Below are 26,588 nucleotides of genomic sequence, written 5' to 3' on the forward strand. Positions count from 1 at the left end.
GGAATCGTGCTTTTCATTGACATGACTCCCTGCTGTGTGGTACTGAGGTGACTGAAGGTACACCACTGTGGTGACGTCACTGCCTCCAGCTGCGTCACAACATAATTATAGCAGCGACCCACTCCCTCCCTCCCTGCCTGCCACAGCTATAAATAATCGCCAACACGTTTCTTTACCAGGGATCAATGTAAGTGGATAATGTGGGACGGGAGATACTTTCTAATCTGCATGAAATTAAGATGAAAATGACCTGATAACGATTCCTAGCGTTATGCACAGGGACAGGTGGTGAGCACGGAAGCAGTGAAGTATAACAGTACTGTCATGCCCACATAGCCTACGTGAAAGGAAGTGAAGCTTGGACTTCGCTGGAGGGACACAGGTCAAGAGTGAGAGAAGTGGAAATGAGTTATCTGAAAGGAACGTGTGGAGTTACATAGAGAGACAGATAAACGGGGAAGTTCGGGAGCATTGTGTTCAGGTGGATGTGACAGATAATGTTAGAATGAACACCTATAGATGGCTAGGCTATGTGGAGAGAATGAAGAGTGGGATTGACTAGGAGAGTTGGTGGGAGAGAGGGGATAGGGAGATCAAGGACGAGGTGGAAAGACTGAGTGCTGGTTGGTTGGTTTAGATTCACCTCCTAAAAAGGGAGGACACGGGCAAAACAAAAGCCCGTCAGTGAAATTCTGTTAATAAAACAAGGATTATATACTAGCGTGGGGGTGGGTACATGGCCACAACCCCCAAAAGAGCAGACGTGGGTGTCCTTGCAATAAGCTCTGCTGCCAGTTGAAAGTCGTCAGCCCCAACATGAAGCTGCGTCCCAATATTACACCGAAGTCGAGATGTTGCAGGACAGTCCAGAACATAATGGAGCAGGGGCTGCTCACTGACCTCAAAGCAGTGAGGGCACGGCTCTGGGTTGCTGTTAGTCACCTGGCTGTAGCACGGGAACCCCAGGCGTAAGCGGCGAAGTGGAACCAGTAGGTGGTTAGGTGTGCCATGGGGAACAGACACAGGTGAGTACTCTGTAGCTCTGGCATACCACGTAGCAGAACGGGAGCCCTCCCACACCTGAAACTGATGATCCTCCTGCGAAAGTCGGCAGACGGCATCAGCCACGTGTCGCAAGAGAAGGGATAGATTAGGACGCAGCTGAAATGTGGTAACAGGTAACGTGCCAGCATGGCGAGCAGCAGCATCAGCACGCTCATTGCCTGCAATACCGACATGCCCAGGAAGCCAGTGAAGGTGAACCTCACCCCCCCGACCTGTGATGGAAGTTGCAACAGCTATGATGGACGTAAGGAGATATTTATTGTCAGAGTAGCAGTGCTTTTGGAGGCCACGTATAGAGGAAAGCGAGTCCGTATGGATAATAATACGCCGATGGAGGTGTTGATCAGCATGGCGAAGGGCGAAGAGAATGGCAACGAGCTCAGTCTGGTAGGCTGAAACACCGTAGGTGACACGCCAGGACTCAACCCCCTCATCACAAACAAAAGCAGCACCCGCAGACCCGTCATCACCAACAGACCCGTCAGTATAGTAGACTGCAGTATCTGGAGTGAAGAAAGCTGCCACACGACTGAGAGCATCCTGGCGAAGAACAGCAGGAAAAGAGGACCTGGGAACTGCTATATTAGGCTCGACATATTTGATCACAGGTGGGAGCCAAGGAGGAGGAGGGGCATATGCAGGATTGGGCAAGTCAGGACCACCACCAATGGCATCAGCGGCTTCAAGCTTGCGAACTATGTCCGCAGCAAGCAGAATCCAATCACGTCCAGGGTGCGGATTTGGGGGCTGAGCAAGGGTACGCTGGAGGAGTACAGACACCGGAAGGTGGGGCCGATGCCGACAGAGCTGAGCAACGACAGCTGTTGTTCGTGCCCAAATGCGGTGCTGCAGAGAGGGAAAACCGCTCTCAGCCCGAAGGTTGACCAAGCGTGTCCAAGGAGGTGCACCGAGCAATATACGCAGAGCAGTGTTCTGCAGGACTTCCAAAGAGAGACGGAGTGACTCAGACACTCCGATAAGACATAGAGCCCCGTAATCCACAATGGAACGGATAGCTTGTGAATAAAAAGTCTGTAGGACGCTGTACAAGGCACCCAGGTTGCAGTGAGAAAGGGCTTTTAGGGCAGTAATGTGGGTAGCTGCTCGCTCCCGTATAAAGCGGATATGAGTGGCAAATGTCAGACGGCTGTCGAACCATACACCCAGGTACTGGTGACAGCGAACGACATCAAGGCTATTACCTCCAAGAAGAAGGGGACGGTCAGGGTGGCGGAGACCAAAAGGCAGACATTTAGTTTTTTGGAAATTGATTTTAAGGCCAAGCTCACAGCATTTGGCATGTAGACGGGAAAGCGCAGTTGGTGCCTGAGTGTAGCAGTCCCGTCTAGAGAAAACCAGTGCCAAGTCATCTGCATAGCAGAACAGAGTAACCCCTTGGCCATAGTCGACTGTAAGCAGGTCCTCAACTAAGACATTAAATAAAAGAGGACTCAGCACACTGCCCTGGGGTGTGCCATTGACATGCGAGTAGGAAGGGGATACTCTGCCCTGAAATCGAACACAAGCAGCACGGCCATGGAAGAAGTCCCTCACCCAGGAGAGGAGGCGACCACCCAAGCCCTTCGCTGCGAGCGCCACAAGTACTGCGTCTGGGTTGGCAAGTTCGAATGCCTTCTCAAGATCGAGGAAGACAGCCATGCCACGGCCACTCCTCAGCTCACCAAGAAAGGAGGCTAGGCAATGTTGAGCGCTCCTGCCAGGGAGGTAAGCAAATAGCCGGGGATGGAGCGGCCCCAACCTCCAGACAAGTCGAGAGAGGACAAGCCTCTCAGCGGTCTTGGCAATGCAACTGAGGAGGGAGATCGGCCTCATGGTAGTCGGGTCTCGTGGTTTGGGGATGGGGTGAATGATGGCTGTCTTCCACAATCCAGGGAGACGCTTTTCAAGCCATGAGCGATTGAACAGGTCCAGGACACGCGCCTTCCCTCCCTGGCTTGTGCGAGCCAGGAGGGAGTATACAAGGCCATCAGGGCCCGGAGCCGTATCCTTTCTGCTGCACAACACTCGCTCTAGCTCTTCCACAGTAAAGGGGTGGTCTGCAGCATCAGGACGAGAGCAAGCAGCATTGACAGCGTCCCTGCGGGGTCCTGCAAGGCGAGCTTGCAGGTCACTGACAGACTGTGGGAGGTTCGTTGTGGCAGTACGAGCAGCGAAATGGGCAGCAAGGCGATCTGCCTCACCTGCAGGGTCAGGATGTGATGGTGGCCTAGCTGGTCGGGGAGAAGAGACCGACATGATTCTCGCCCACATCTCCCCAAGTGTGGAACGTGAATCAAGCGACCTACACCACCTCATCCAAGCCTCGTCCCGGATGCGGCGCTTTTCCTGCGAAACATGTCGTACCACTGCAGCCAGATATCTCCTAGTTGGAGAGGAAGGTCGCCGACGGTAGGCCTTACGAGCGGAGTTTAGCCGATGGTTCAGCTCCTGAACCCGCTCGTCATAAAACCAGTAGTCCTTAAGAAGGACCGTGGGGCGCTTGGTGAGGGGAATACAGGCAGCAGCAGCATGACGTAAGGCACGGGCAACCTGCTCCGCATGATCCTCTAGGGAATGCGGGGGAACAGCCTTGTCCAAGGCAATGTCAACTGTCTGTGCATACTCAGACCAATGTGCACGTCGTAAGTCCCAGCGAGGCGGAGGTGGTGGTGGGGGTGGAAGAGGAGCCGCAGGCAATTCCATCACCACAGCGAAATGATCACTGGTGAGGATTGGGTGCAAGTACCACGTAGACACATCGGCAAGAGGTGCAGAGACTAGGGAGAGGTCAAGCCTCCCACCACGGACATGGGTAGACTTGGACAAGTCATTGAGTAAGGAGACCCCCGCAGTTTCCTGGAGGGCAATGGCAACATGTCGCCCAGCCTCATTCGCCGGGTGGGGTGAGTATAGGACAGGATGGTGGGCATTGAAGTCCCCCCCAATGAGGGTGGACTCAGCTGCAGCCTGATGGAGGAGCTCGCCAATGTCTAGAGTCCCAGCATGGCTCTTATAAATGTTATAGACGGTTAAGGAGGTCGTGGCGAGCTGCAAGATGACTCCTTGAACCTCAACACCCTCACCGCAGTGAATAGGAGGGCTACATTCTTTGCAAGGGATGTGATCCCGAACCAGGATGGCACACCCCTGCGCATTACCAGGGACCCTAGGGAGGAAGAAGCCATTGTATCCTCGGAGCCGAAAAGGGGAGCCGTGGGGTAGGAGTGTCTCTTGCAGAAGGAAGACATGAATATTCTCCCGGAAAGCCACCTCCTGGAGGTGAGGGAGCTTACTCCAAGCTCCTACGCAGTTCCACCGCAGGACTCGGAGGCAATCAGCGTTGTCTGGGACCGTGGAGGGTAAGCAGTCTCTCGCAGAAGTCCGAGAGTTTCTCCCTCTGCCTCTACTGCTGCTGAGGCTGGAACAGGCCCTGATGGATTGATGGGCAGGTTGCCGGGCAGGTAATCTGCCTCCACCACTGCTGAGGCTGGAGTCGGTGCCAGAGAGTTGGAGGCTGGGCCGCGAGGTCGGCATTCTGCCCCTACCCTTGCTGAGGTTTGTGGTGGCCCTGGTGAGGTGGTAATTGGGCTGCGAGAGCGGCATCTGGCCTTGGGCACTGCTGAGGCTGCAGTTGGTCCTGGCGAGCGGGTGGATGGGCCACGATGTCGACGACGGCGTGTAGGGACATGAGGTGGCTGGGGTGTTGCCGACAGGTCGGGAGACGACGTCTGATGTGTAGGTGGAGAGGGACGAAGCTGATGCTTTGCCTCCACCACATCCTCGACGATTTTGTCGATAGTAGCCACGAGGGGAGCAGTATCGACTTTCTTGCCAAGCATCGATTCCATTAACTGAGCAAAGCTTAGAGCAATCTCTTTCCCAATTAATTGCAGGTCCTGTATGGTGAAGAGAATCTGGGGAGAGCTCGGAGCATAAGGTGGTACGGGGAGAGATGCATCGAACGGTGGTGGGAGTGTGGTAGGAGGTGGGTGGTGAACCTCCACTGCCACAGTCTGACGAGGGGGAGCAGACTGCAGAGGGGGAAAGGCGCTGGCATCGAGAGGAGGAGGAGGAGAAGGCACAGCTATTATTTGACGCCCCAGACAAAGGTCCCTGGAGGTGCAGGCGTGGAGCTGGTGGCTTGCTGCTGCTGAACCCAGGCTACCTGGCGTTCCCAGCCCTGCAAGACATGTGCAGCTCTGATGGGGCAGTTGGGGTGCCACGCATGGTGTGGGCCAGAGCCGTTGGGGCAGCGGGAGGTGATTGCCTCCTTGGCCTTGAATCTTGCCAGGCAGCGCTCCGTATCGTGTGGGCCGCTGCGGATCCCGCAAACGACAGGCCTGTTGCACGTGGCTCTGTGGTGTCCATACCTCTGACACCGATAGCAACGGAGAGGCTCCGGGGTATATGGGCGCAGATAGTAAGTCCCCCAGTTCCCAAGATCGAGAGAGGGTAGTAGAGGACCTCGTAAAGTGATGAGGACCTGGCGAGTCTCCTCCCTGGTACGCTGCCTCTGACAACGCGTGGCTTCTTCCACCTGTGGGTGACGCAAAAGGAGATCGACCGGCATTCTCATGGGATACCCCATGACAATAGCCTTGGTCGATCTCAGCCCTGGAGTGAGCTCCACGAGCTTGATGGGGTTGGCCACGTCCTGGGCTGCTGCCTTGAGAAGGTTGTAAGAGACCTCGTCTTTCGGGACTAGGACGGAGCTCCCGTCTTTGCCGATAATGTTGGTGGTCCTCAGTTCCGGCAGGCGGTGTTCCAAAGCTGCGACTGCATTGTAGCTTGTTTCGTGCCCGTCCTGGCGAGTAACACGAAAGGCCGGGAATGATGAGCGAGGTGGAGGGGGCACCGCCACCATTACTGAAGGTCGAGCGGTAAGAGGAGGCTTGCAAGGAGCCCCAGAGCATGGTGCCGGAGTGGCGTAGTTTCCCTGCTCTCGCCGTCTAGATCTTTTACTACTGACCAGCGAGAAACCGTCGTCATCAGTACGGGCAGGATCAGCATCAGAAGGAGCAAATGAGGCAGCAGGAAGGGCAGCATCCACGGTCATCTGCTCATGGTGGCGAGCTGATTTAGCTGGTCGAGTTGTAGAAGGGGAAGCACAGGTGGCAGGATGAGGCAATGGGCCCGAGGCAGGAGCCAAGGCAGTAGCTAGGGAGGGACAGGGATCTATGGGAGCAGAGGACTGTGAGCTGGACGTGGAGGAGCGTCTCTCCCTCTTACTCCCCTTAGCACTGGAAGGCCTAGATAAACCTGAGCACTGGGGCTGAGGTCGTGGGATGCGTGAGGGACCCGAAGATCGGGTACTAAGAGGTGCATCCATAGCACTGAGGCAAGCAAACTCCCCAAGAAACAGACTACACACACACTAACACACAAACACACACAGCACACACACAATCACTCAAAAAAAAAAAAAAAAAAAACGGCCAAGTCCCTACAGTGACGGGCAACCTATGCTCCCCGCCCTCTAAAGGGTGACGTAGGAGGCCCCGCCACTGCCCCTTCCGGGTCTTCCCTATTCTATCAGAGCCGCTCTCTGCGCTTCCTATAACCAGCCCCTAATGGGCCCCCCTCATGGTAGTGCCCTAACGGCACCCCTTCAGGGTTCGGCTTCGTACCACGCAGAGAGACACTAACGGCGGCCGGGAAAAAAAAAACAAAAAAAAAAAACAAGCACAAACACACACACACACACACACACACACACACACACACACACACACACACACACACACACACACACTCTCAGTCACACCCAGGCAATCTGAGACAGAGTCCCAGAAAAACCTGGAAAAAAGTTCAAAAATCTTCCTCAGTACCAGAGACTAAGTCCCCAAACTGGCAAAAGTGAGTAAACTGGACGAAATTCTTCAAGAGTAAATCGAACAGAGTCGAAATCTCGAGACAGAACGGCCAGACCTCCACACCCGACAACGTCTGAGCTAGGAGGCGACTGAGTGCAGAGGTGCAGGAATGAGAGTGTGCTGAGATGGAGGAAGGGCAGCTTGAAACTTGAGGACCAGGATGACTTGGAGGCGATAAGTGGCCAACCCCTCCAGGATTAAAGCGACTGGCTCCAGACCGATAGCTGTGTATGTCTTATTATATTTGTCAGACGAAAGTTCAATGCCACACACAACAAATAGATTTAGACTAAGCCTGCACGATAGTCAAGGCACTCCAGGCCAGACAGTGCATGTGAGTCGCCACAGCTACAAGGGACACGTACAGGCTTATACCACTATGTTTTGGTCGGGTTCTTTAATCTAACAGAATTTGCCACTTCTGCAACTTAATAGTAATTCGTGGTTTCATAAAATCGATGTACCTTCGATATGAGGAACGAATGAGTCTTCTTGGTTGCTGGTCAAATCGGCCCTCCAGTTTGACTACATTTGGTCATCAGCTGAACTGCAAAAGAGTATGAATGCCTGACAGGTGAATACAAACCGACTATAGTTACCAATAGGACCTACTGTCCAGCCACGTTAACAGTCTTCCGCTGTTACCGTCCACTGAAAGAGCTCTCTCTCTCTCTCTCTCTCTCTCTCTCTCTCTCGCTAGCTCGCTGGCTCTCTCTCTCGCTCAGACACGCACACACACACACACACACACACACACACACACACACACGATCAAGAACTCTTTGTCTCTGATTTAAGTCTATCTGTCTATCTATTGCCAGACGCCATAATCCCGTAAGGGGTGACCATTTGACTTTGAGCTGTTTGTTTTACGGGGAGGGGCACTAACCCTCCACCAACCCACTTGCTGACACGTAGGAAGCACGTATGGTTTGGTTATATGGTTACCACCCAGCGTTGTAAATGGTTTCTTGGCTTACAGGAAACCATTTGGCTTGTCACTCAATGTAAAGCCACCTGTAAAAGAAAGAAAAGCAATAAGAAGTGACAGGAAAGATGGGAGAAATAGGAAGTGAGGAGGGCAGTCACAGAAAAAGAATGATAAAGGCTAAGGAAGGTTAAGTACTTGAAATTAATTTTGCATGTGAATGACTGATAAAAGCAGAATTACATGACCTGCAGAGCGAGGCACCAACACCATATTATCTCCCGCCCTCCACTCCTCCCTTCCTTCCCACCTTTCTCCTTCCCTCCCTGCCTCCCTTCCCCCTTCCTTCTTCCCTCCCTAGATTCGTCTCCTTCCTTCCTGCCTTCCCTCCATTCGTCTCCTTCCTTCCTTCTTTCCTTCCTTCCTTCCTTCTGCTTCCATCGTTATTCTCTCCTTCCCTCCTACTCCTTCATGCTCCTTTTTCCCTCCCCTTTCCCTCTCCCCATCTCCTTCCTTCCTTTCTTTCTTGCTTCCTTCCCTCCATCCTTATTCTTCCCTCCCCTCCTCCTCCGTCATTCTCCTTCCTTCCCCCCCCCTCTCTTCCTCTCCCTCCCTTCCTACCAAACAAAATATAAACAAAAATTTAAACACAACGGACGCACAAACATCACTCTTACCACAATGCCCGATGGAAGGAAGGAGGGGACAGAGGAAGACATTGTTGGTGAGGATGTGAACACCAGGAGAAGGAGCTGAAAGAATTAGGTGGTGAGGAAGAGAATTATTGGAGTATGAACAGTAAGATTTAGATGGTGAGTATATGAATCTTAGGAGAAGGAATGTTGTTTATTGGATAGTTAGGTAGCGAGTATCAGGAGAATTAAAGAGTGTCTCTGAAAATATATTCGCTTTTTATATGTACAGTCACGGACAATATATCACTTTACTTTTTAATTAAGAAAATACCAGCCTCTACCGCAATATTCTGAAAAAATTGCAAAGGCCCCAAGAAAGCATCACTGTGTTTCGAAAGTCATCGTTCAGTGTGTCCTTATTTACCGGACAGAAGGGCATCAGTAAAGTTATGTCGGCAGCTGTACGTAGTGGTCTGGTGGTCTGAGGCGCCAGGCGGGGTGAAGGTCAGCTGGTACGCGCAGGTTCAAATCAACTAGAGATTTTCCATAAGCGTATAGGCCAGTCACCTGCCGTTAACCCCTTTACTCTTGCTATCCCTGAACTGCTTAAGAATGAGTTTTTTGAGCTGGAGAGATTAGAGATTGCCTTTATTAACCTCGTAAGTGGTAAGGAGAGTTTCTACATAAAAAATATATATATATATATATATATATATATATATATATATATATATATATATATATATATATATATATATATATATATATATATATTATTAGCAAGAGTAAAAAGGAAGTAATCACAGTGACAAGGTTAAGATTTTCTGCATTACGGCAGTCCAACCTCTAACTCCTTGGAATGTTTGCTGCCCTTCTTATATTATGTGTTTGGTAAGGAAGATGTACGTGGATTCTTTTTTCGTTTTTTACTTAGGTTGTACATATATGGCATTATTTTTACTGAATGATCTTACGAAGCAAGAATCATACACACAACAAGAGACATAGACACACTACAGAAAACAGGACACATAAGAACCTAGAAAGTACTCGGAGAGCGCATACCTCCACCAATGAGATTGCCATTAAAAAGGATCCGGATCGGATCCGTGGGGATAGGATCCGGATCCGGATCCACCCCAAACTTTTAATAAGTTATTTCGTGGCCCAAGGGCCATCCTTCCACAAAATTTCTTTGAAATTCATTGAGAACTTCTGAAGATATCATCTAGACCAATAGACAGACAGACAGACAGACATAGGTGAATAAATAACCTCCCCCAACTTCGATGGCAGAGGTAATAATACTGACTCATAATAACAACAGCAGGTTCAACATTCGGGAAATTGTTGTAGCAAAGATATCAAGGGAAAAAAAGGAGGGGGAAAGTGGATCTTGTTGGGGTGTGGATGGGAGGACAGGAGTAAGAAAGGATGATATGATCAAAAGAGAGGCTGCATCCAGAGGTCTAATGCATCACCAGTGTACTGTGGTGGTTGGCAGGATCGAGTGATGGCAGCCTCTGGTAGGACACAGGCACGAAGTAATGTCTGTGGCGTTAAGCTGATATGTAAGACATTCACAGGAATACCGGTAGGGAAATGATAAAGTCCCAGGTATATAAACTGCACGAAAGTTTTAGCTATGGCCGTTCTGCTACAACTCCCTTGATGATTAATAACAAAAAGTTTCTAAATTTTGTGTCCTTGATCTGTGATAACAGTTAAATGTTATGGAGATGTGTTCATCGAAAAAGCTGGCTAGATTTTTTTTTTTAATTCGACTTTTGATCCAGTCACATTAAATTTCATCCCGAGGTCCCTTCCCCAGTACTTTACTCCCATTTCGGCACAGTCTGAAGCATAGTTTAAGGCCTCGACATTTATAATTCTGATTCTAGCTTAGTTAATATGAAATATCTGAACAGTGGCCAGTAAATGCAGATAAGACAGTCAGTGACAGCCGTGATGGGGTAGGAATCTTTGGCGTCTCTTCACACCTGTGCACGCGGAAACGAGGCGAGGGTATCACATGACAGGGTGTATATGTTTGCGCGCGCGCGCGTATGTGTGTGCTTGTATTTACTTAGCTGATTTACCTGGTTGTAGCATACAGGATTTTGTTTAAGCTTTTGTTGTTCCGTCTCCTTATCTATATTTATCCAGTATGTTACGTGCTCGCATCAGCGAAAATTTTACTTGGGAATCTATTTTTTTTTTTTTTTTTAACATTACATGGATATCTACTCTTCCTTAACTTATATTCATGTCCTCTTGTCCTTCCATCATCTTTCGGTGGCACATTTTTTTTCTGTCCATTGTTTTTCAGTTTTTTAAATCCTTTAAACACCATGATCAAATCTCGTCGTTCTCTTCTCTCACTTAGGGATAGTAACTTCAGCTCCTCTGATCTCCCTTCATAAGACAGTTCCCGCAAGCTTTGTGACCATCCTTTGTACATGTTACTTTAAATGTGGTGATAATACCACTGCTCTGTATTATAAACTTTGTCTTAGCATGGACACTGTTATCTCCAGCAGTATCTTCTTGTTCATGTTATTCAGAGCCCCCACCATGCTGGCCATCAGTTTGTAATGGCCACCTCCAACGATCCAGTTTATATGCGTTTCTGATGATAGACTATCTTATATGGTCACACATAAGTTTTGCCCTTTTTTCGCCCCACTGCTCCTTTTAGCTTCCCATTTATATTTACAGTCCAGTTTATTTATTTATTCCAGTTTGTAGTATATGACATTGTTTTGCTCCAAAACCCATTTTCCAAGCCTGGCTCCAACTGTACAGTTTTTCCAAATCACCTTGCAGCTCTTTACAGCTGTCGTCATTTTGGATACATTTCACAATTTTTGCATTATCTGGAAAGATATTTCTATAACTGATTAAACTTTCTGGCGCGTCATTTAACAAATATTTAATAAGAGACAACACTGAACCTTGTGGTCCTTCACTAATAAAACTCCCCTCCCCCCTCCATGAAGAATGTTCCTTTTCACTGTTCTCATTTGTCATTCTACCTGTTTGTTCTCCAGCCGCTTCATCAGTTTGCCATGCACCTTTCCAGTAGTCATGGGATCACAAGAATAAAATAAGTAATACATCATTGGAATGAATGGGGTAAAACTGAATTTAAGGATATTGTACATTCCCGACTTCGCCGCGGCCGAGTTCCCTCCCACCCTGCCCAGAGCGAAGGCAAGTAGGCAGCCATGGCGGGTGGAAGGGTTTACCTCTTCCTTGTTGCCACAAAATATTAGGCAATTTCTTTTAGTTCTGCTTTACTGCAAAACACTATAGATCATTATATTTCTTTAGAAGAATATGACACTTATCTCAACACTGGATAACACTAACACAAGTAGGACAATGAAACACTGTGTACACGAATAGGTTATATAATTTCAGTGTAATAAAACTATTCAAGCCTATATATATACGATATAAAAACATGAAAACAACAGTGAACAAAGTTGTTGCTTAACAAATAAATAATGTTCAACATTATCAACAAATATGGTAATATAGCAAACAGCCGTGACAAGACACACACACACACACACACACACACACACACACACACACACACACACACACACACACACACACACACATACACATACACACGGGGCAGCATTCAGTTTGGCACAGGAGACTTAGCACCACAAATTGGCGATATATTTAGTGTATTACACCTATGTATTCTCATCTATGATATCTGTATATTTTATACCGGACGTACTTCACATCGATAGCATACTTGAGGATACAGAAGTGCAGGATGTAAAATAAATCGCTAGGAAAAGGTGCTTTGAAGTCTCTTGCGCCAACGGGGAAAATGGTTCATTCTCACATCCAACGAGATCCAATGCTGAAGAAGTTGGAGGCGGGAGGTGATAGTCTGCCGGGAACGCGGCACAGCACAGCACAGCGCAACACAGCTCAACACTTCATTGTTTTATCATCAGGAATGTTGGACTCACAGTCAGTTGGCGGCATCCTGGGACGTGGCATCTGTAAACCAACATAATTCCTTGTTATTCCCTGTTAATCACACTACTGGTGTACTTCCACAGCTTTCTGTATATTGCATGGCATTGTATTCTGCATTTCAAAATAATGACAAACATCATCATAACCCATCTGTTTAAACGGTTATTTTTACGTCTTTCTTTTGTTATCTCTAGATCTTGTCCAACCCGTCTTTTGTAACAGGAAATAGGGTGATGATGATGATGAAGATGATGATGATGATAATGATGAGGGTGATGATGATAATAATGATTGTGATGTTGATGATGATGTTAATCATGATGATGATGATGAACTGTATTCATACCTGATCATTTACTGCCAGTCAGCTGTGCTGGTCGATGTAGAGTTTGTAGGACAGCATTCCTATTATTTGGGTCCGTATCTCGTTTGCCTACGCGTCTCCTTAGCGTCTCTTCCTCTGTGAATAATCTGCATATCACAACCATAATCCACCTACATGTTATTACCGTGCTTTCAGTGTGAATAATATGTGCATCGAGTACATACAGGAGAATATCAATAATATAAAATGCAAAACTAAACTGGCAATGAAGAGGTGTTTGGGAGCCTCCTTAGCCAGCAAGGATATGACCCATGGAATTAGTAATCCTTCAGGTGCAACGAGTGAAAGCTGGGGCGCCACACAGCAGACACGGCGAGAGGGAGACTTTTCTTTCTTGTATTTTGTAACACTGTAAATTCAGCAACGAAAATAGACATGCTTCGCATGTTAGAGTTGTAGCTTCACTTTTGCGTGCTGAGGAGACTCTCTGGTGACCTTTTATTGGGTTCATATCTGCATCTGCTGCCTTAATATTCTCCTGCATGTTCATAATACAAAGGTACAGACAACATAGATGAGGCCAGTATGGTGCAATAAACAAAATATAAACCGCGAAGGAAGAGATGCTGGGGAATCTGCTAAGCTAACACGAATACTGCCCTTGCTTGGTGTCAGGGAGGGGCGGGGCGAGGCTGTGTAGGCGCCATCTTACTTCCACTGACCTGGCCGGACTCCAGGTGGCATGGGAAAATTTTCATGACACCTCTCCTTAAGTGATGTTTTTTGCCTGTTACACCTTAACTCCTATGCCATGATTTTTTACAGTTCTTTACTTTTTGTCTCCATGTTGCTTTATTCAGCGTAGGACGGATTTTTCGAGCTGGTGGATCTAGATACAGTCATCATTAACCCTGCACTACCAGATGGGCTCTCCTGAGGTCAGTGAAATCGTTTACCGTCAGAAGGAGCAAAATATATAAAGACGTTACCGTATTCGACAGATTAATAATTCCGGTCTGCCAACATAAACCAGTATCGTACAACAGGATATCAGGGTGTAATGTGCAAAATAAATCGCCGAGGAAGAGGTGCTACGAAATTTCATAAACCAATGAAGACAGCTGCCAATGACTCCCTCTCGCGGCGCCCTGGCGGAGCATAACAGTTTACAGGCGTTCAGGGTCCCTGGGGGTGGAGGTGCTATAAACCTTCCCCTGCAGGTCTACAGACGTGTCCCTCACATTTCTCTCTGCGGAAGCCCGGCCACCAGAATCCACGGGCGTGCTGAGCCGCGGCCGATGTACCGGGGACATTTTGGTGAGGTCCACCAACTCGTACTGCTCCTCCAGCTTCGGGATATTGAGGACGAGGACGCCGTCTGAGGACACGAAGGCGGAGATGGCCTCCAGGTTGGCCTCTTCTGGGATGGGGATGGGCCTGACGAAGGTGAGAGTGGTGAGGGAGGAGCCTTCCCGCCGTTGGGCGTGACCTTTAATGACAAGTTCCTTCCCATCAACAACTTCGGCGGTCACCTCACCGTCCAGGAAGTCCAAAACGTCCAACACAACCTGTAACAATACATCACTAACATCAGCATGACTAGTAAGTGCAGATTTAATGATAAATGAAAGAAAATACAGAATCTTTCCGTGTTTTTTTTTTCTTCCTTCAGACGCAAATCATACGAACGAGAGGAACATTTTTTCTATGCTGTGAATCTAACAGACGTACGGTATGCTTGCAACAAATATTGTGAAGGTGCATGCAGGCACAAAATTTATAAGTCATTTTTTAAACCTTGCATGAGAGTGTAAGCGGGTTTAGTGTCTCAACCTCCGTACTGAAGATGTTTTGTAACATGGTATGGAGGATAACCACGTCTAATAATCACAGTAAAAAGTTGGAAAGCCTGCCACGCCTTGCATGATCCCAGATTTTAAAATACAGGCCAAGTTGAAAGATAATTCCCAGGCTCAAAAAGATATATATATATATATATATATAACTATATATATAAATATAAATATATATATATATATATATATATATATATATATATATATATATATATATATATATATATATATATATATATACTGTATATATATATATATATATATATACTGTATATATATATATATATATATATACTGTATATATATATATATATATATATATATATATATATATATATATATATATATGTATATATATATATATATATATATATATATATATATATATATATATATATATATATATATATAGATATATACTGTATATATATATATATATATATATATATATATATATATAGATATATATGGCCAAGGTTTTAAAAATTCCCTCCAGTTTCTCAAGTACAACCTGGGATTCAGCGCACGTCCCTGGGACAGTTTGCGTCATCGTACCTTCTGGGAGTTAGGGTTGTCTTCGACGTGGGTCGCCTGATTCTCCAGCTTGAGATCTCGCTGACGCAGACCACGGTAGGCGTCCAGCGCTCCGGCCTTGCCACTGGGTTCGTGGAACTTATTCAGAATATCCTTTACGGCGGTCATGAAGCTGTCTTGATAATCAGCAAAAAGATCGTCCTCGCAAAATTTACCCTTGCCCTTAATGGGAAGAAGTCTGTTTTTGTAAGCGTCATCGAATTCCCTCTTCACACGCCGTTTAACCATGGCTGTCTTCTCCCCCTCCTGCTGCTGCTCTCCAAGCCGCCTGTGAGCCGCGTCCGTCTCAGTCTCGTCGCCGAACGCCAGGTCCTTCCCGGCGGCGGATTTCTTGTAGTTTTCGTCGTCGTTGAAGTTGACTTGACTTTCGACGGTAACTTTCTTTTCCTGCTGGCTGGCGGCGGCTGACTGACCGATCTCAACAGGGATGATGATGGTCTCACCCTCCTGCAAAATAATGAACACCTGAATCTCCAAGAACAATGTTATTTTTGCATCCATTTTTGTTATTAACTGTTTCACTGTGATAACGTAATTTTTACTTTATTCTTTCTACTACCAGATAGTTTTATTCAACGATTTTATGCAACTGTAGCCGAGTAGTGTGCGGATTACCTAAAGCTACACCTAATCCCTCCAGTTCAGCATCACTGTACATCGTCATCAATCCTTGCGTCAGCAGAGATCTTCCGGCCTAAACTGAATAAAATCGTCCGGTGGTTGGTAGGACTGTAATATAAACATACCCCAGCATACGGTAGGGGTTGAAGGTAGGCGCTGATTGTGAGAGCCTACAACAGTGAATAGCCTGAGGATTAGTCACAATATCCATTAGGACTAAACTACACCAATTTGGCCCTTTGGCTATCATACTGAGGCTTACATAGGTTTTTCTCATTTAGTACACACGATTTTATTTAGCTGAGAGGAATCATATGTAGTCAGATGATTAAAGCAATTCCTGTAACCCTTTCACTGCTAGTATTCTACCTCGTTCCTGACCGATTTATTCATCACAGAGAAAACCCCAGCAATCAAACTGTTAATCCCCTGACTACGAGATCGTCTTTATTCTTTCATTCTTGCCGCCTCCTGACGATTTTCTTTAGTGCAGGGAAGACTTTGAACTGCAAGGGGTTAGACACAGCATTGACAGAACCCTTAGCTAATAGAGACTGCTGTACAATTAAACGATAAAAGCGTCATCACACTAAAAGGATTAAGGCTTTGCAAGTACTGTGCCTACCTGTCTCCAAATACGTTAAAAATCATGGCCTCTGATACCCAACAGAACTGAAAGGCATAAAGCTTAGTCACAATTTCAGTCAGCCCTACATTGCACTTGTCTGCCAGCCTTGTTATCCTTTGTATAGGAGATTCCGTAACGCGATTTCTGATGCATATTATGCCTTAGTCCTCTTTTTTATGTTACACGTATTTATATATTGTTAACATCGACACAGTTTGCATTATTGTTTGAACAGTGATCATTGAATCTGACGGACCCCGCAAAGCCACAATTATACCACACAGAAATATTTATTGCATGCAGCTGTATGTCATAAATTAGGTGGGATGAGGAGCAGGAGGGATGGAGGGTGAGGAGCAGTTAATACCTTCCCAATTTCTTCCAAAACCGCATTGAACGAGTGAGAGATGTGAGGCCTGCCTTAGTCTATGTTCATTTACTTGCCTTTTTAATCTTTTTTTTTGGTGTGTGTGTGTGTGTGTGTGTGTGTGTGTGTGTGTGTGTGTGTGTGTGTGTGTGTGTGTGTGTTTGACATGTATCCAAAATAATCTAAGCATATTTTTATATATCCGGAGGCTCCAAACACATGATATATCTAGTAATACAGTACGATAGTGTAGACTGCATTGGTGGTACGGCACAGGGTTGGCTGGCATAAGTTAAGACGAGTGACACGTTCCTGGCTGACATACGGTAAGTGACTCCAAAACAGAGCCATTCATAGGCCGACCTGGCAAACGTATAAGAAGATATTAAGGTCCAAGAGGCAAAATGAAACACTAAAGAAGCATTACAAAATCTATGGCAGCAATATACGTCCCTGAAGCGTTCCATGAGAGTTTTACCTTATGAGATTCCAGGGCAGCTGACGATGAGCCTTGGGCGACCTCAGCGGCGGCAGAACTGTGGGACTGTTCCTTCACTTGACTCTCAGCGCTCATCTTGACAGTCTCTGCTGCTGCTGTCTGGGTCTGCTTCACCTCACCCTCCTGTTTGCTCACTGACACACTCTCCTGCGCCAGAGCCGGTCGTTCCAGTTTCTGAAGATCGGTAATAATAATAATATTAAAAATAATAGTAATAATAATAATAATAATAATAATAATAATAATAACGGAGGAAAAAAATAATGCTGGAAATAAGGTTATGATAATGATAATGGTGGGGGTGATTTTAAAAAAAATCAAGTGAGTGGTGAATGAGCATGAAGGTGTGATGTATGGTATGTTACAGAATAATGACTGTTCGGCAGGTGTATGTGAGGCGCATCAATGTGCACATGTGATGGAGGCAGGAATCCAAAGGACTGAATGATGTATGGCTGACTACGTGGCCCAGTTCATCAGGCGTCCCGTTCTCCCACTTGAATATTTTCTCTGTATTATTTCCTGAACATATCACCGAATTTCTGTAGGTGGGAGTAGGAACCGGGGTGGTGGCTACCATAATGATGATATTACATATATGGAGAGTTTGTGAAGCTCCAGCAAGGAATCGAACCCAAGACCTCTAGACAGATGTCAGGCACCGTTATCACTAGGCCACGGCGTGATAAAAGCCAGGCCACCTGAATTCTATAAAGAACCAGGTAAATCCGTTATGGGAGGATATTTTTCAATCCTGACCTCAATGATGATACATACTTCAGACACAACAGGATCTTTTTGCTTAGCCCCACGCAGCTCAGCAAGTGACATAGTTTTAATCTATTCCAGCCAGCACACAAGCGTCTTTCTATATATAGTGTAGTGGTAACAGTACCCAACTTCTTTCCAGAGGTCTCGAGTTAGATTCCCGGCTGGAACGTCAAAAATTTTCCACATATATACGCAGGTGTAATATGTGTTTCTCCCACAATTACATTTTATATATATATATATATATATATATATATATATATATATATATATATATATATATACCCCTTTTTTCGTGAATAGATGCACGACAGTTTAATTCAGCACTCCCTTTCATAATAGATGCTATTTTATTTCTTTTTGTGTTTCTGAATACTACCATCCCACCTGAAAAGATCTGTTGGAATTGTTCTTGTCTGCTTTCTCCCATACGGCAGTGAAAATGTAGATTAGAATGACGATTATGGTGAAAATAAGCTCGTAATCAGCATTTGCCACACACATCACACTAGTACTATCTCGTGACAGTACCATCCCTTCTTAGCACCATCCTATGTCAGCACTATCCTTTGTCAGCACTGTCCCATATCAGCACCATCCTGTGTCAGCACCATTCCTTGTCAGCACCATCCCTTGTCAGCATCATACTATGTCATGTCAGCACCACCCTATGTCAGCATCATGCCATGTCAGCAGCGTGCCATGTCAGTACCGTGCCACCTGTCTGTCCACACACCTGTTTTGGGGCAATGACAGTGAGGACGCCATCAGACGACATGACGGCCGTGATGTGCTGCTGCTGCACGTTGAGGGGCAGCGTGAACTCCCTCCTGAAGTGCTTCAAGGCCACCACAGCACCGCCATCCCGTCTCTCCACACGCCCCTCCACCACCAGTTGACCCTCCTCCACCAAGTTCACCGTCACCTCACCACCGTCCTCTGTGATGTCGTGCACGTCCACCACAAACTGGGGCACAAAGAGATTATGTTATGCTGGTTACGTCAGATTAGATTAGGCTAGAAATTATCAATACCGTCAGCCCAAGGGTTTCTTTCCCCAAAAAGAATAAAATACTCTAATTAACCACTATTTAATCCTTAACATTTTAAAGTTTAGTACAGCTACAGTAAGTCCTGGTTCTTTCGAACGATTTATTCAGACTAGGAAAACCTCTTCTACAGAAGGAGATAATGTAGACTATATATAATTATTTTAGTTTAGAAAGTCTTCTAAGCTTAATAAAATAATCTGGTTATAATTATTACAAACAATATGAAAAATGTCATCGTTGGGTTCATTAAAAAAAAAAAAAAAAAAAAAAAAAAAAAAGCCACAGTACTCATTAGTGACTTTCCTTGGACATAATTTCAGTCTCACCTCACAAGCCAATTATAATCATTTGTAATTTTGTACAGCACTGAATGAACTCTAACGGGACTTACGCTACCTTATAACTTGTCTGGTCCTCTGATGTGGAGATGGCCTGGTTTTCATCCCTCATGTCACGCGTGCGAAGTTTCCTGTAACAGGTCATGTCGTCGGCGGCCACGGAGGAGGAGCGATCATCCCATCTGGCCAGCACGTCCCTCACGGCGTCCTGATAGTTCTTCCAGTTACTCTCAAAGAAGGAGTCGTTGAAGAACTGTCCTCTGGTTGTGATAGGCAATGCAGTGCGTCTAGGTCCACCATGATCCTCGCTGCGTACCACTGTCTGTGATACTTGTGATGAGCTTTGTACCTGACTAGCCTGCTGCTTTGATTTGTCCTCCTCTTCACTCCTGACGGCCTTGACTTGAGAATCACTGGGCGCTGCTTCACTCATTACTTCCTTTGAAACGCTAACGTTCTGACTCGTCTGTTGTGACTCTGCCTTTACCTGTGGAGCAGATGCGGGTGTGCTCGCCTGGACTGATTGCTGTGATGACTGAGAGAGTTCTTTCTTGCTTGCAGCTCCCAGCCTCTCACTCTGCTGTACCTCTGACGACACCTTGCTGCTGACGGAGGATGTGTTGGTGGATGCGGTGTGCGAGGCTGAGGCGCTGCTGTCCGCCACTCTCCCTCGGTTCAAGCTGGTCTGTATACCCGCGCCCTCTGACCTGCCTCGGGACCCCTGAGGATTAAAGATCGTCAGTTAGTAACGTCAGAATAACTAACTCTGTGATCTGTTTTCATAGTGAGAGTGAAAACCAACAATACAGTTCTTTAATCTTTCTGGGGACATGAGGATATAGCAGTCCCAGCTCCATTTCCACCCCATTTGTGTAGGATGACCTACAGTGAATGGCAGCTTGCACCATAGGTGCTGATCAGTGTCATCACCATATTGCACCATAGGTGCTGATCAGTGTCATCACCATATTCCCATTTTCTTCTTATATAAGGAGTTTCTAACCCACAGTCCTGCTCCTATTGGTTGTGTATGTAGGAGGACTGCTGATCCTTGAGAGCAGGCTGTGAAGCCTATTCCCAGAGTCAGACACATAAAAAAAAAAAAAAAAAAATAGCACCCAAGGAGAGTAAGACTGGGTAGCCAGTAGTTATCACTTCTTTCCCCACTCCCCCTTCACAGTCACGTCTACTAACCTTCTTTGGCACAGTGATAGTGAGGATGCCGTCCTGAGACATGACTGACGTGATGGCATCAATGTCTGCGAATGGTGGGAGTTCAAATCGGCGGCGGAAGGTGCGTGCATTGCCACCGTCTGTGCCAGCCTCCAGGCGACCCTCCACCAGCAGCTCATAATCACCCACCACCTTCACCTTTACGTCACCCGCCACGAAATCCATCACGTCCAGCACGATCTGTGAACCAACACATCAACACTCAACTCAGGCGGTTATCACATCCAACAACATTACGTTCCCATACTCTAGTAGCATGCACTCTCCTTACGCAGCAGCATGCAACCTTCTCTCTCTCTCTCTCTCTCTCTCTCTCTCTCTCTCTCTCTCTCTCACACACACACACACACACACACACACACACACACACACACACACACACACACACACACACACACACACACACACACACACACACACACACACACACAAAATCAAGCACTTTGTTAGTTGGTACTCATCCATCAGCAGTTGCCTGTTTCTAGGAATTATCCTAACATGAGTCCATGCTACATCCATTAGAAGTCTTTGTTTAGTTAGCTCTTGGCAGAGATTAATCAGTCTTTCCACATTAATGTTTGTATATGCCGACTCGTACTACAAATGACAGATTATTTTTTTTACTTCTGGGGATCTCTTTCAGTTCACTGTAATCGCCTGACATAAGAGTATTTAACTGCCTTTGTAACGACGAAAGAATTTTATTCAAGTGATCCTGCCTCACTGAGCCGATCATGTGGATATATCATTATATATAAGCAGTGTTGCCTGAGTATGACAGTAACCCTAAACAACCCACGCATTACCAAGACATTATAGTAACCCTAACCAACTCACCCGTTACCAAGACAAAAACCTAACCTATCCACGCGTTACCAAGATACAACAGTAACTCTGACCTCATCATCTTCAACTGTTACGTGACGTTACCTTGTGCGCGTCGTCCCTGGATGTGACGGCGACGGCCTGGTTGTCGTCTGTGAGGTTACGGGATCGGAGTTTCCTGTAGCGGCTGAGGTTGCTGGTGTGTCGCCTGTCGTCATCGTCGTCGGCCCACTTGTCCCCCAGTAGGTCCTCGTCGCCCCACTGCCTCAGGATGTCCCGCACCTTCCGGTCGAAGTCCCATCGGCTGTCTTCAAACACAGAGTCGTCAAAGAACCGTCCCATCTTCTTGAAGGGGACGTCACGTAAGTCTGATTGTCCTGACCGTGACCTCACCTCCTCCCTGCTGGACGAGGCTGCGTGCTCCCGCCTGCTGTCTGCTGACCCTCTGCTCCCACCTCCAGTTTCTTCTTTTCTTCTGCTTCCCTACAGAAAAAACAAAATCCTGTCAAATCTGTGCATAGTATAAAATGAACATCAGCATCACCACCATCGCAAGCCAACAGCAACTTAAAATGATGGGGGTCCAGGGGGAAGGTACATTACAGCATCAGTATAACATAGAAGTAGTTTGCATAAGAAAATTGAAATACGATGCATTTAGCTCTTATGAACTGAACGAAAACTTAACACCTTCTTTAGGTCTCCCTCATCTGAATAAGTGTTCGACGAAAACGAGGATATGATAATTTAGTAACGTTTTTGTATTCAAGGAATACAGTACAATACGAGTAATTGACCGCTATCATTATCATTATCATACAAAGTATATTCTGCCTACGGCAGAACAAGTGAAGTGACAGGGATTCAGAAGAAAAAAAAAAACGGAAAACACAAACTACAACAGTCATCAGAGTGCCCTGTGAAAATAATCCATATCTCCATACGAGCACAGTGATCACCCAAGCCTTCGAACTTTTTGTCTCCCTGTCTCCTTCATCTGATTAAGTCGCTATTGCAACAACTATGGGGCAGATCCAGTCCCATGAATGTCAAGTTGAACATGGGATGCAGCCCTCGTCATGCGAGTATGTATCTCCATATATTATTCATCTATCCACTTCTATCTTTCACCAGTTTTTGCTTCATGATTCATACTTGGCTTGATAGTTCGCGCCTTTGAACCACCCTGGTCATATTCATTCTCTCTGCCTGACCATTCCATCTAAAGATACACTCTTCTACCATACCGTCAACAGACTTCCAGCCTCAAATCTGTCACGGTTATACATACATACATATATCTATATTTGTCTGCCTGTCTATCTGTCTATATCTATATCTGAATTTATATCTATCTATCTATCTATATACTGTATATAGATGGATAGATATATAGATATAGATAGATAGATAGATAGATATAGATAGATAGATAGATAGTTTATCATCATCCCAATTTCCTTTTCCACCCCATGAGTCCAGAGAGCCCCCCCTTCAAAAAAAAAAAAAAAAAAAAAAAAGAGATACTAACCAAGTTTGTACATTTGGGTGAGTTACACTCCCATTCACTCATCATTCAAGACCCAGGAATCCTGGCTTCACCTGATGGGTCAAAAAAAAAAAAAAAACGAGCGTAACCTATAAAAAAAAAAAAAAAAAACGCGCGTAACCTCAAACTCACCTATATGACAGAGTCACTTCGACGACTGCCAATTTAAGAAGGGGTTTTCAACCTTGGTCATACACTCCTCCACACAAAACTCATCCTGCCAGCTCGAGCGCTGGTCAGTTCCCTAACCCCATTAGCTGCTGTACCTCCCTTTCTCACATACTCATTTGCCACATTTATCCATCTTCTTCTAGGCCTACCACGTTTCCTCCCACCTTCAAATTCACTCATATTTACCATTTTCACCACTCAGTTTACACCCATTCTCTCCACATACCCATACAGTCTAAGCACACTCAACTCTGGTTTCCACAAACTTCCTTACTCCGCATCTTTCACGAATTACATTGTTCCATATATATCCTATTCACTTTCCGCTCTCCACACACAGTTCTCAATAGTCCCATCTCCACTGCTCTTACTCTTGATTATTTATTTTCATGCCACACAATGGTCTACTACCCGTCCTAGCCAACCTACGCAACTCACATTACATCATATTCCTTAAGTGTCCCTATTCACTGTTCTGATAATATCTTTCATACTCAAGTTTAACAACGTCTGACACTCGTACGTTAAAGTGGATGGCAACACAGCCTCATTCAGTCATCTGCAGCCTCCGTACTGTTTCCTGGTCCGTGTGAAGGTGTATGAAGAACCAGGCACCTTTCTTCATGTCAAAACAGCTTACAGTAAGTCATCAGTCTAAGTAGCCTTTTATAACATTCCCTTTCGCTATCAAACCCATAGTAAGTTACAGTATGTTTAATATTCTAACAGTACCAACCGTATGGGGAGAGTTTACTGCCTGAAGTTTATTTCTGAATCATAGCAAGGACTTCCAGTTACGTCATGATTTCCCATGACCGAGACACTGACCTTCTTTGGGGCAGTGATGGTTAGGATGCCGTCCTGGGACAAGACTGACGTGATGGCGTCCATGTCCGTGTGTGGAGGGAGTTCGAAGCGGCGGCGGAAGGTACGTGTAGTACCTCCGCCTTCAGCGCCAGCCTCTAGGCGGCCCTCCACCAGCAGCTCCAACTCACCCACCACCTTGACCTTCACGTCACCCGCTACGAAGTCCATCACGTCCAGCACAATCTGTGAATCAACACACCAACACTCAACTCTTTCGAATTACCACGTCTAATAAACTCCACACTCACTCACAAATTTCATACGCACGCAACTCACGCAGAAACACTCACACTCTATACATGCACTCAGCTCGTGCAAGAACATTCCATTTACTCCTGTACACGCAATCAAATCATGCAACAACACTCGCACACATTAAACGTACGTACTCAGCTGACACAATAACGCCTCCTCCCTCCAAGCACAAACACTTGATAACTACTGTATGCAAGTTTCTCATTAAATCCAGTAACACCGTACAAGAATGTGTGTCGTCAAGCCAACAGACTTTCATTTCGTAACTTTCCAAGATCAGGCAGCCACTCTTGTCATTTGAATATAACCATTACTTGGTGTCCAGAATAAAATGCAGTATTTGAGTGCCCAGTTTTCCTATACGAGAGCGTGTTTTTCCCTTGAATTAATTACAATGAATGTTTATGACAAAGGCTTTGTACAGAACTACTTCATCAGTTCTGGAACATAGGGTACTTTTGCAGAACATCAGGGGACACGATATTCATTCAGTTGCATCATATATCTGTATTTTAACTGTATCTCTTAATGCACTTGACGTTAGGCATAAACTTGAAAACGTCTTTCCGAGATTTATGGATCACGTAACTCCCATGGCCATCACACATGTCTCACATTGGTACTCACTGCCTCTACTGAAATGCAGAATACAGATGATAAATGATTAGTGTAATAGTGCAGACTGTGGTGTCGTACTAACGCTTTGGTGACCATAAAATGAAGAGAAAAGTAGAAGCGCGGTAGATAGCATTTAACAGTTTCTTATAGTCTGTCCAAGGGTTAGATAGCATGTGATATTCATAACTAGTTATCGCCATCCAGCACCAGTGTGATTTGCACCCAAGTCTCACCAACCCACTGCTCCAGTACATCACTACACTTCCCCTTTTATCGTCTCTCATTACTTTTACATTATTTATTTAATTTCAAAATTTTTACAAAAATATAACCACTACTCTGGTAACCGCGTATTACGAGAATGTAACAGCGATTTTGACATCAGCCTTTGTTACCAATAACACTGACCTTGACAACACCCTGTTACCAACGTGTGATAGTCATATACGAGCATAAGAGTGACCCATAAGTCAGCATCGTCAACCGTAATTTGACGTTACCTTGTGCGCATCGTCCTTGGATGTGACGGTGACGGCCTGGTTGTCATCTGAAAGGTTGCGGGAGCGCAGTTTCCTGTAACGACTGAGATTGATATCATCGTCGTCGTCCGCCCATCTGTCCCCCAGCAGGTCCCCATCGCCCCACTCTTTTAGGATGTCGCGCACCTTCCGGTCGAAATCACCCCTTGTGTCGGCAAAGGAGGAATCGTGGAAGTAACGGCCTCGCCGGGAAATAGGCAAGTCAAAATCCCAAAAGTCCTCGGCTGACATTCTGTCTCTGTGGAATGACATTTCTATTTCTTCACTAGAGCAACACACGAATTCACTTGAACACTGTTAAAGTAAAGAGTGTGTAGTAGTGTGATCGTCACAGAGATGATCAGTGTACTGGGCGTGAGGGGCGTGGCGTTGCCTTATACCGGTAGTGCTCGCCCACCTCCCTGACGTGGCCGCAGCGTCACATGGATATTTTGAGCCTCCCGCCGCCACGCCGCCGCGCCAAGTTGCTGGATGATTCCCCACTTCACTGCCGCTTTGAACACCACCTATGTAAATATTATTCACCGCTATTACTTTCTGGGACAGGAAATGTAAGGAAATTGTTCAACTGAGCGCTACATAAAATACTAGTGAATCATTTTCTTTTAATAAAGTTTTGCCCTGATTACGTAAGCTCAGATATTGTGGCATACATTACTTAATGTAAAATTGTCGCCGAGATCAGCTAGAAATAATCTCCACGTATGTGGCATGTATGTGCCTGAGTAATGCTTTTGGTTCATCATAAGCAACCTAACCTGTCACTAGCAATTGCAAAATTCGTATTTCAGATCTAGCTGCTTAGCTAACGCATATCTGAAGGTGATCCTTTTATATCAAATCATATAGCAAATCATAGACAGCCTCGGTCGATAATTTCCTTACGTGTCTGAGGCTACCAACTTACCACCTAACCCATTTGACTGCTGTTGATTTCTTAAGCAAAAGCTCATGAAATTTTGGCACGGGCT

The 26,588-nt window shown here is 45.9% G+C and overlaps 1 protein-coding gene across 1 annotated transcript; it reads right to left on the minus strand.

Annotated features, from left to right (window-relative positions):
• Window positions 1-12,333: 12,333 nt before the first annotated feature.
• LOC145392980 (uncharacterized) lies at window positions 12,334-25,966 on the minus strand. The gene is made up of 10 exons (XM_080267278.1): window positions 25,579-25,966; window positions 24,167-24,388; window positions 21,724-22,101; window positions 20,755-20,973; window positions 19,619-20,281; window positions 18,907-19,137; window positions 17,379-17,573; window positions 15,246-15,731; window positions 12,856-14,402; window positions 12,334-12,530 (listed from the first exon to the last, which is right to left on the minus strand). Exons 1-9 carry the CDS (start codon window positions 25,867-25,869, stop codon window positions 14,001-14,003), a joined length of 3,087 nt encoding a protein of 1,028 aa, XP_080123404.1. The 5' UTR covers window positions 25,870-25,966; the 3' UTR covers window positions 12,334-12,530; window positions 12,856-14,000.
• Between the last annotated feature and the right edge of the window lie 622 nt (window positions 25,967-26,588).

The sequence above is a fragment of the Coenobita brevimanus genome, chromosome 23 (genome assembly GCF_032717465.1).
Source record: "Coenobita brevimanus isolate Jiangsu-jjx chromosome 23, ASM3271746v2, whole genome shotgun sequence".
NCBI lineage: Eukaryota > Metazoa > Arthropoda > Malacostraca > Decapoda > Coenobitidae > Coenobita > Coenobita brevimanus.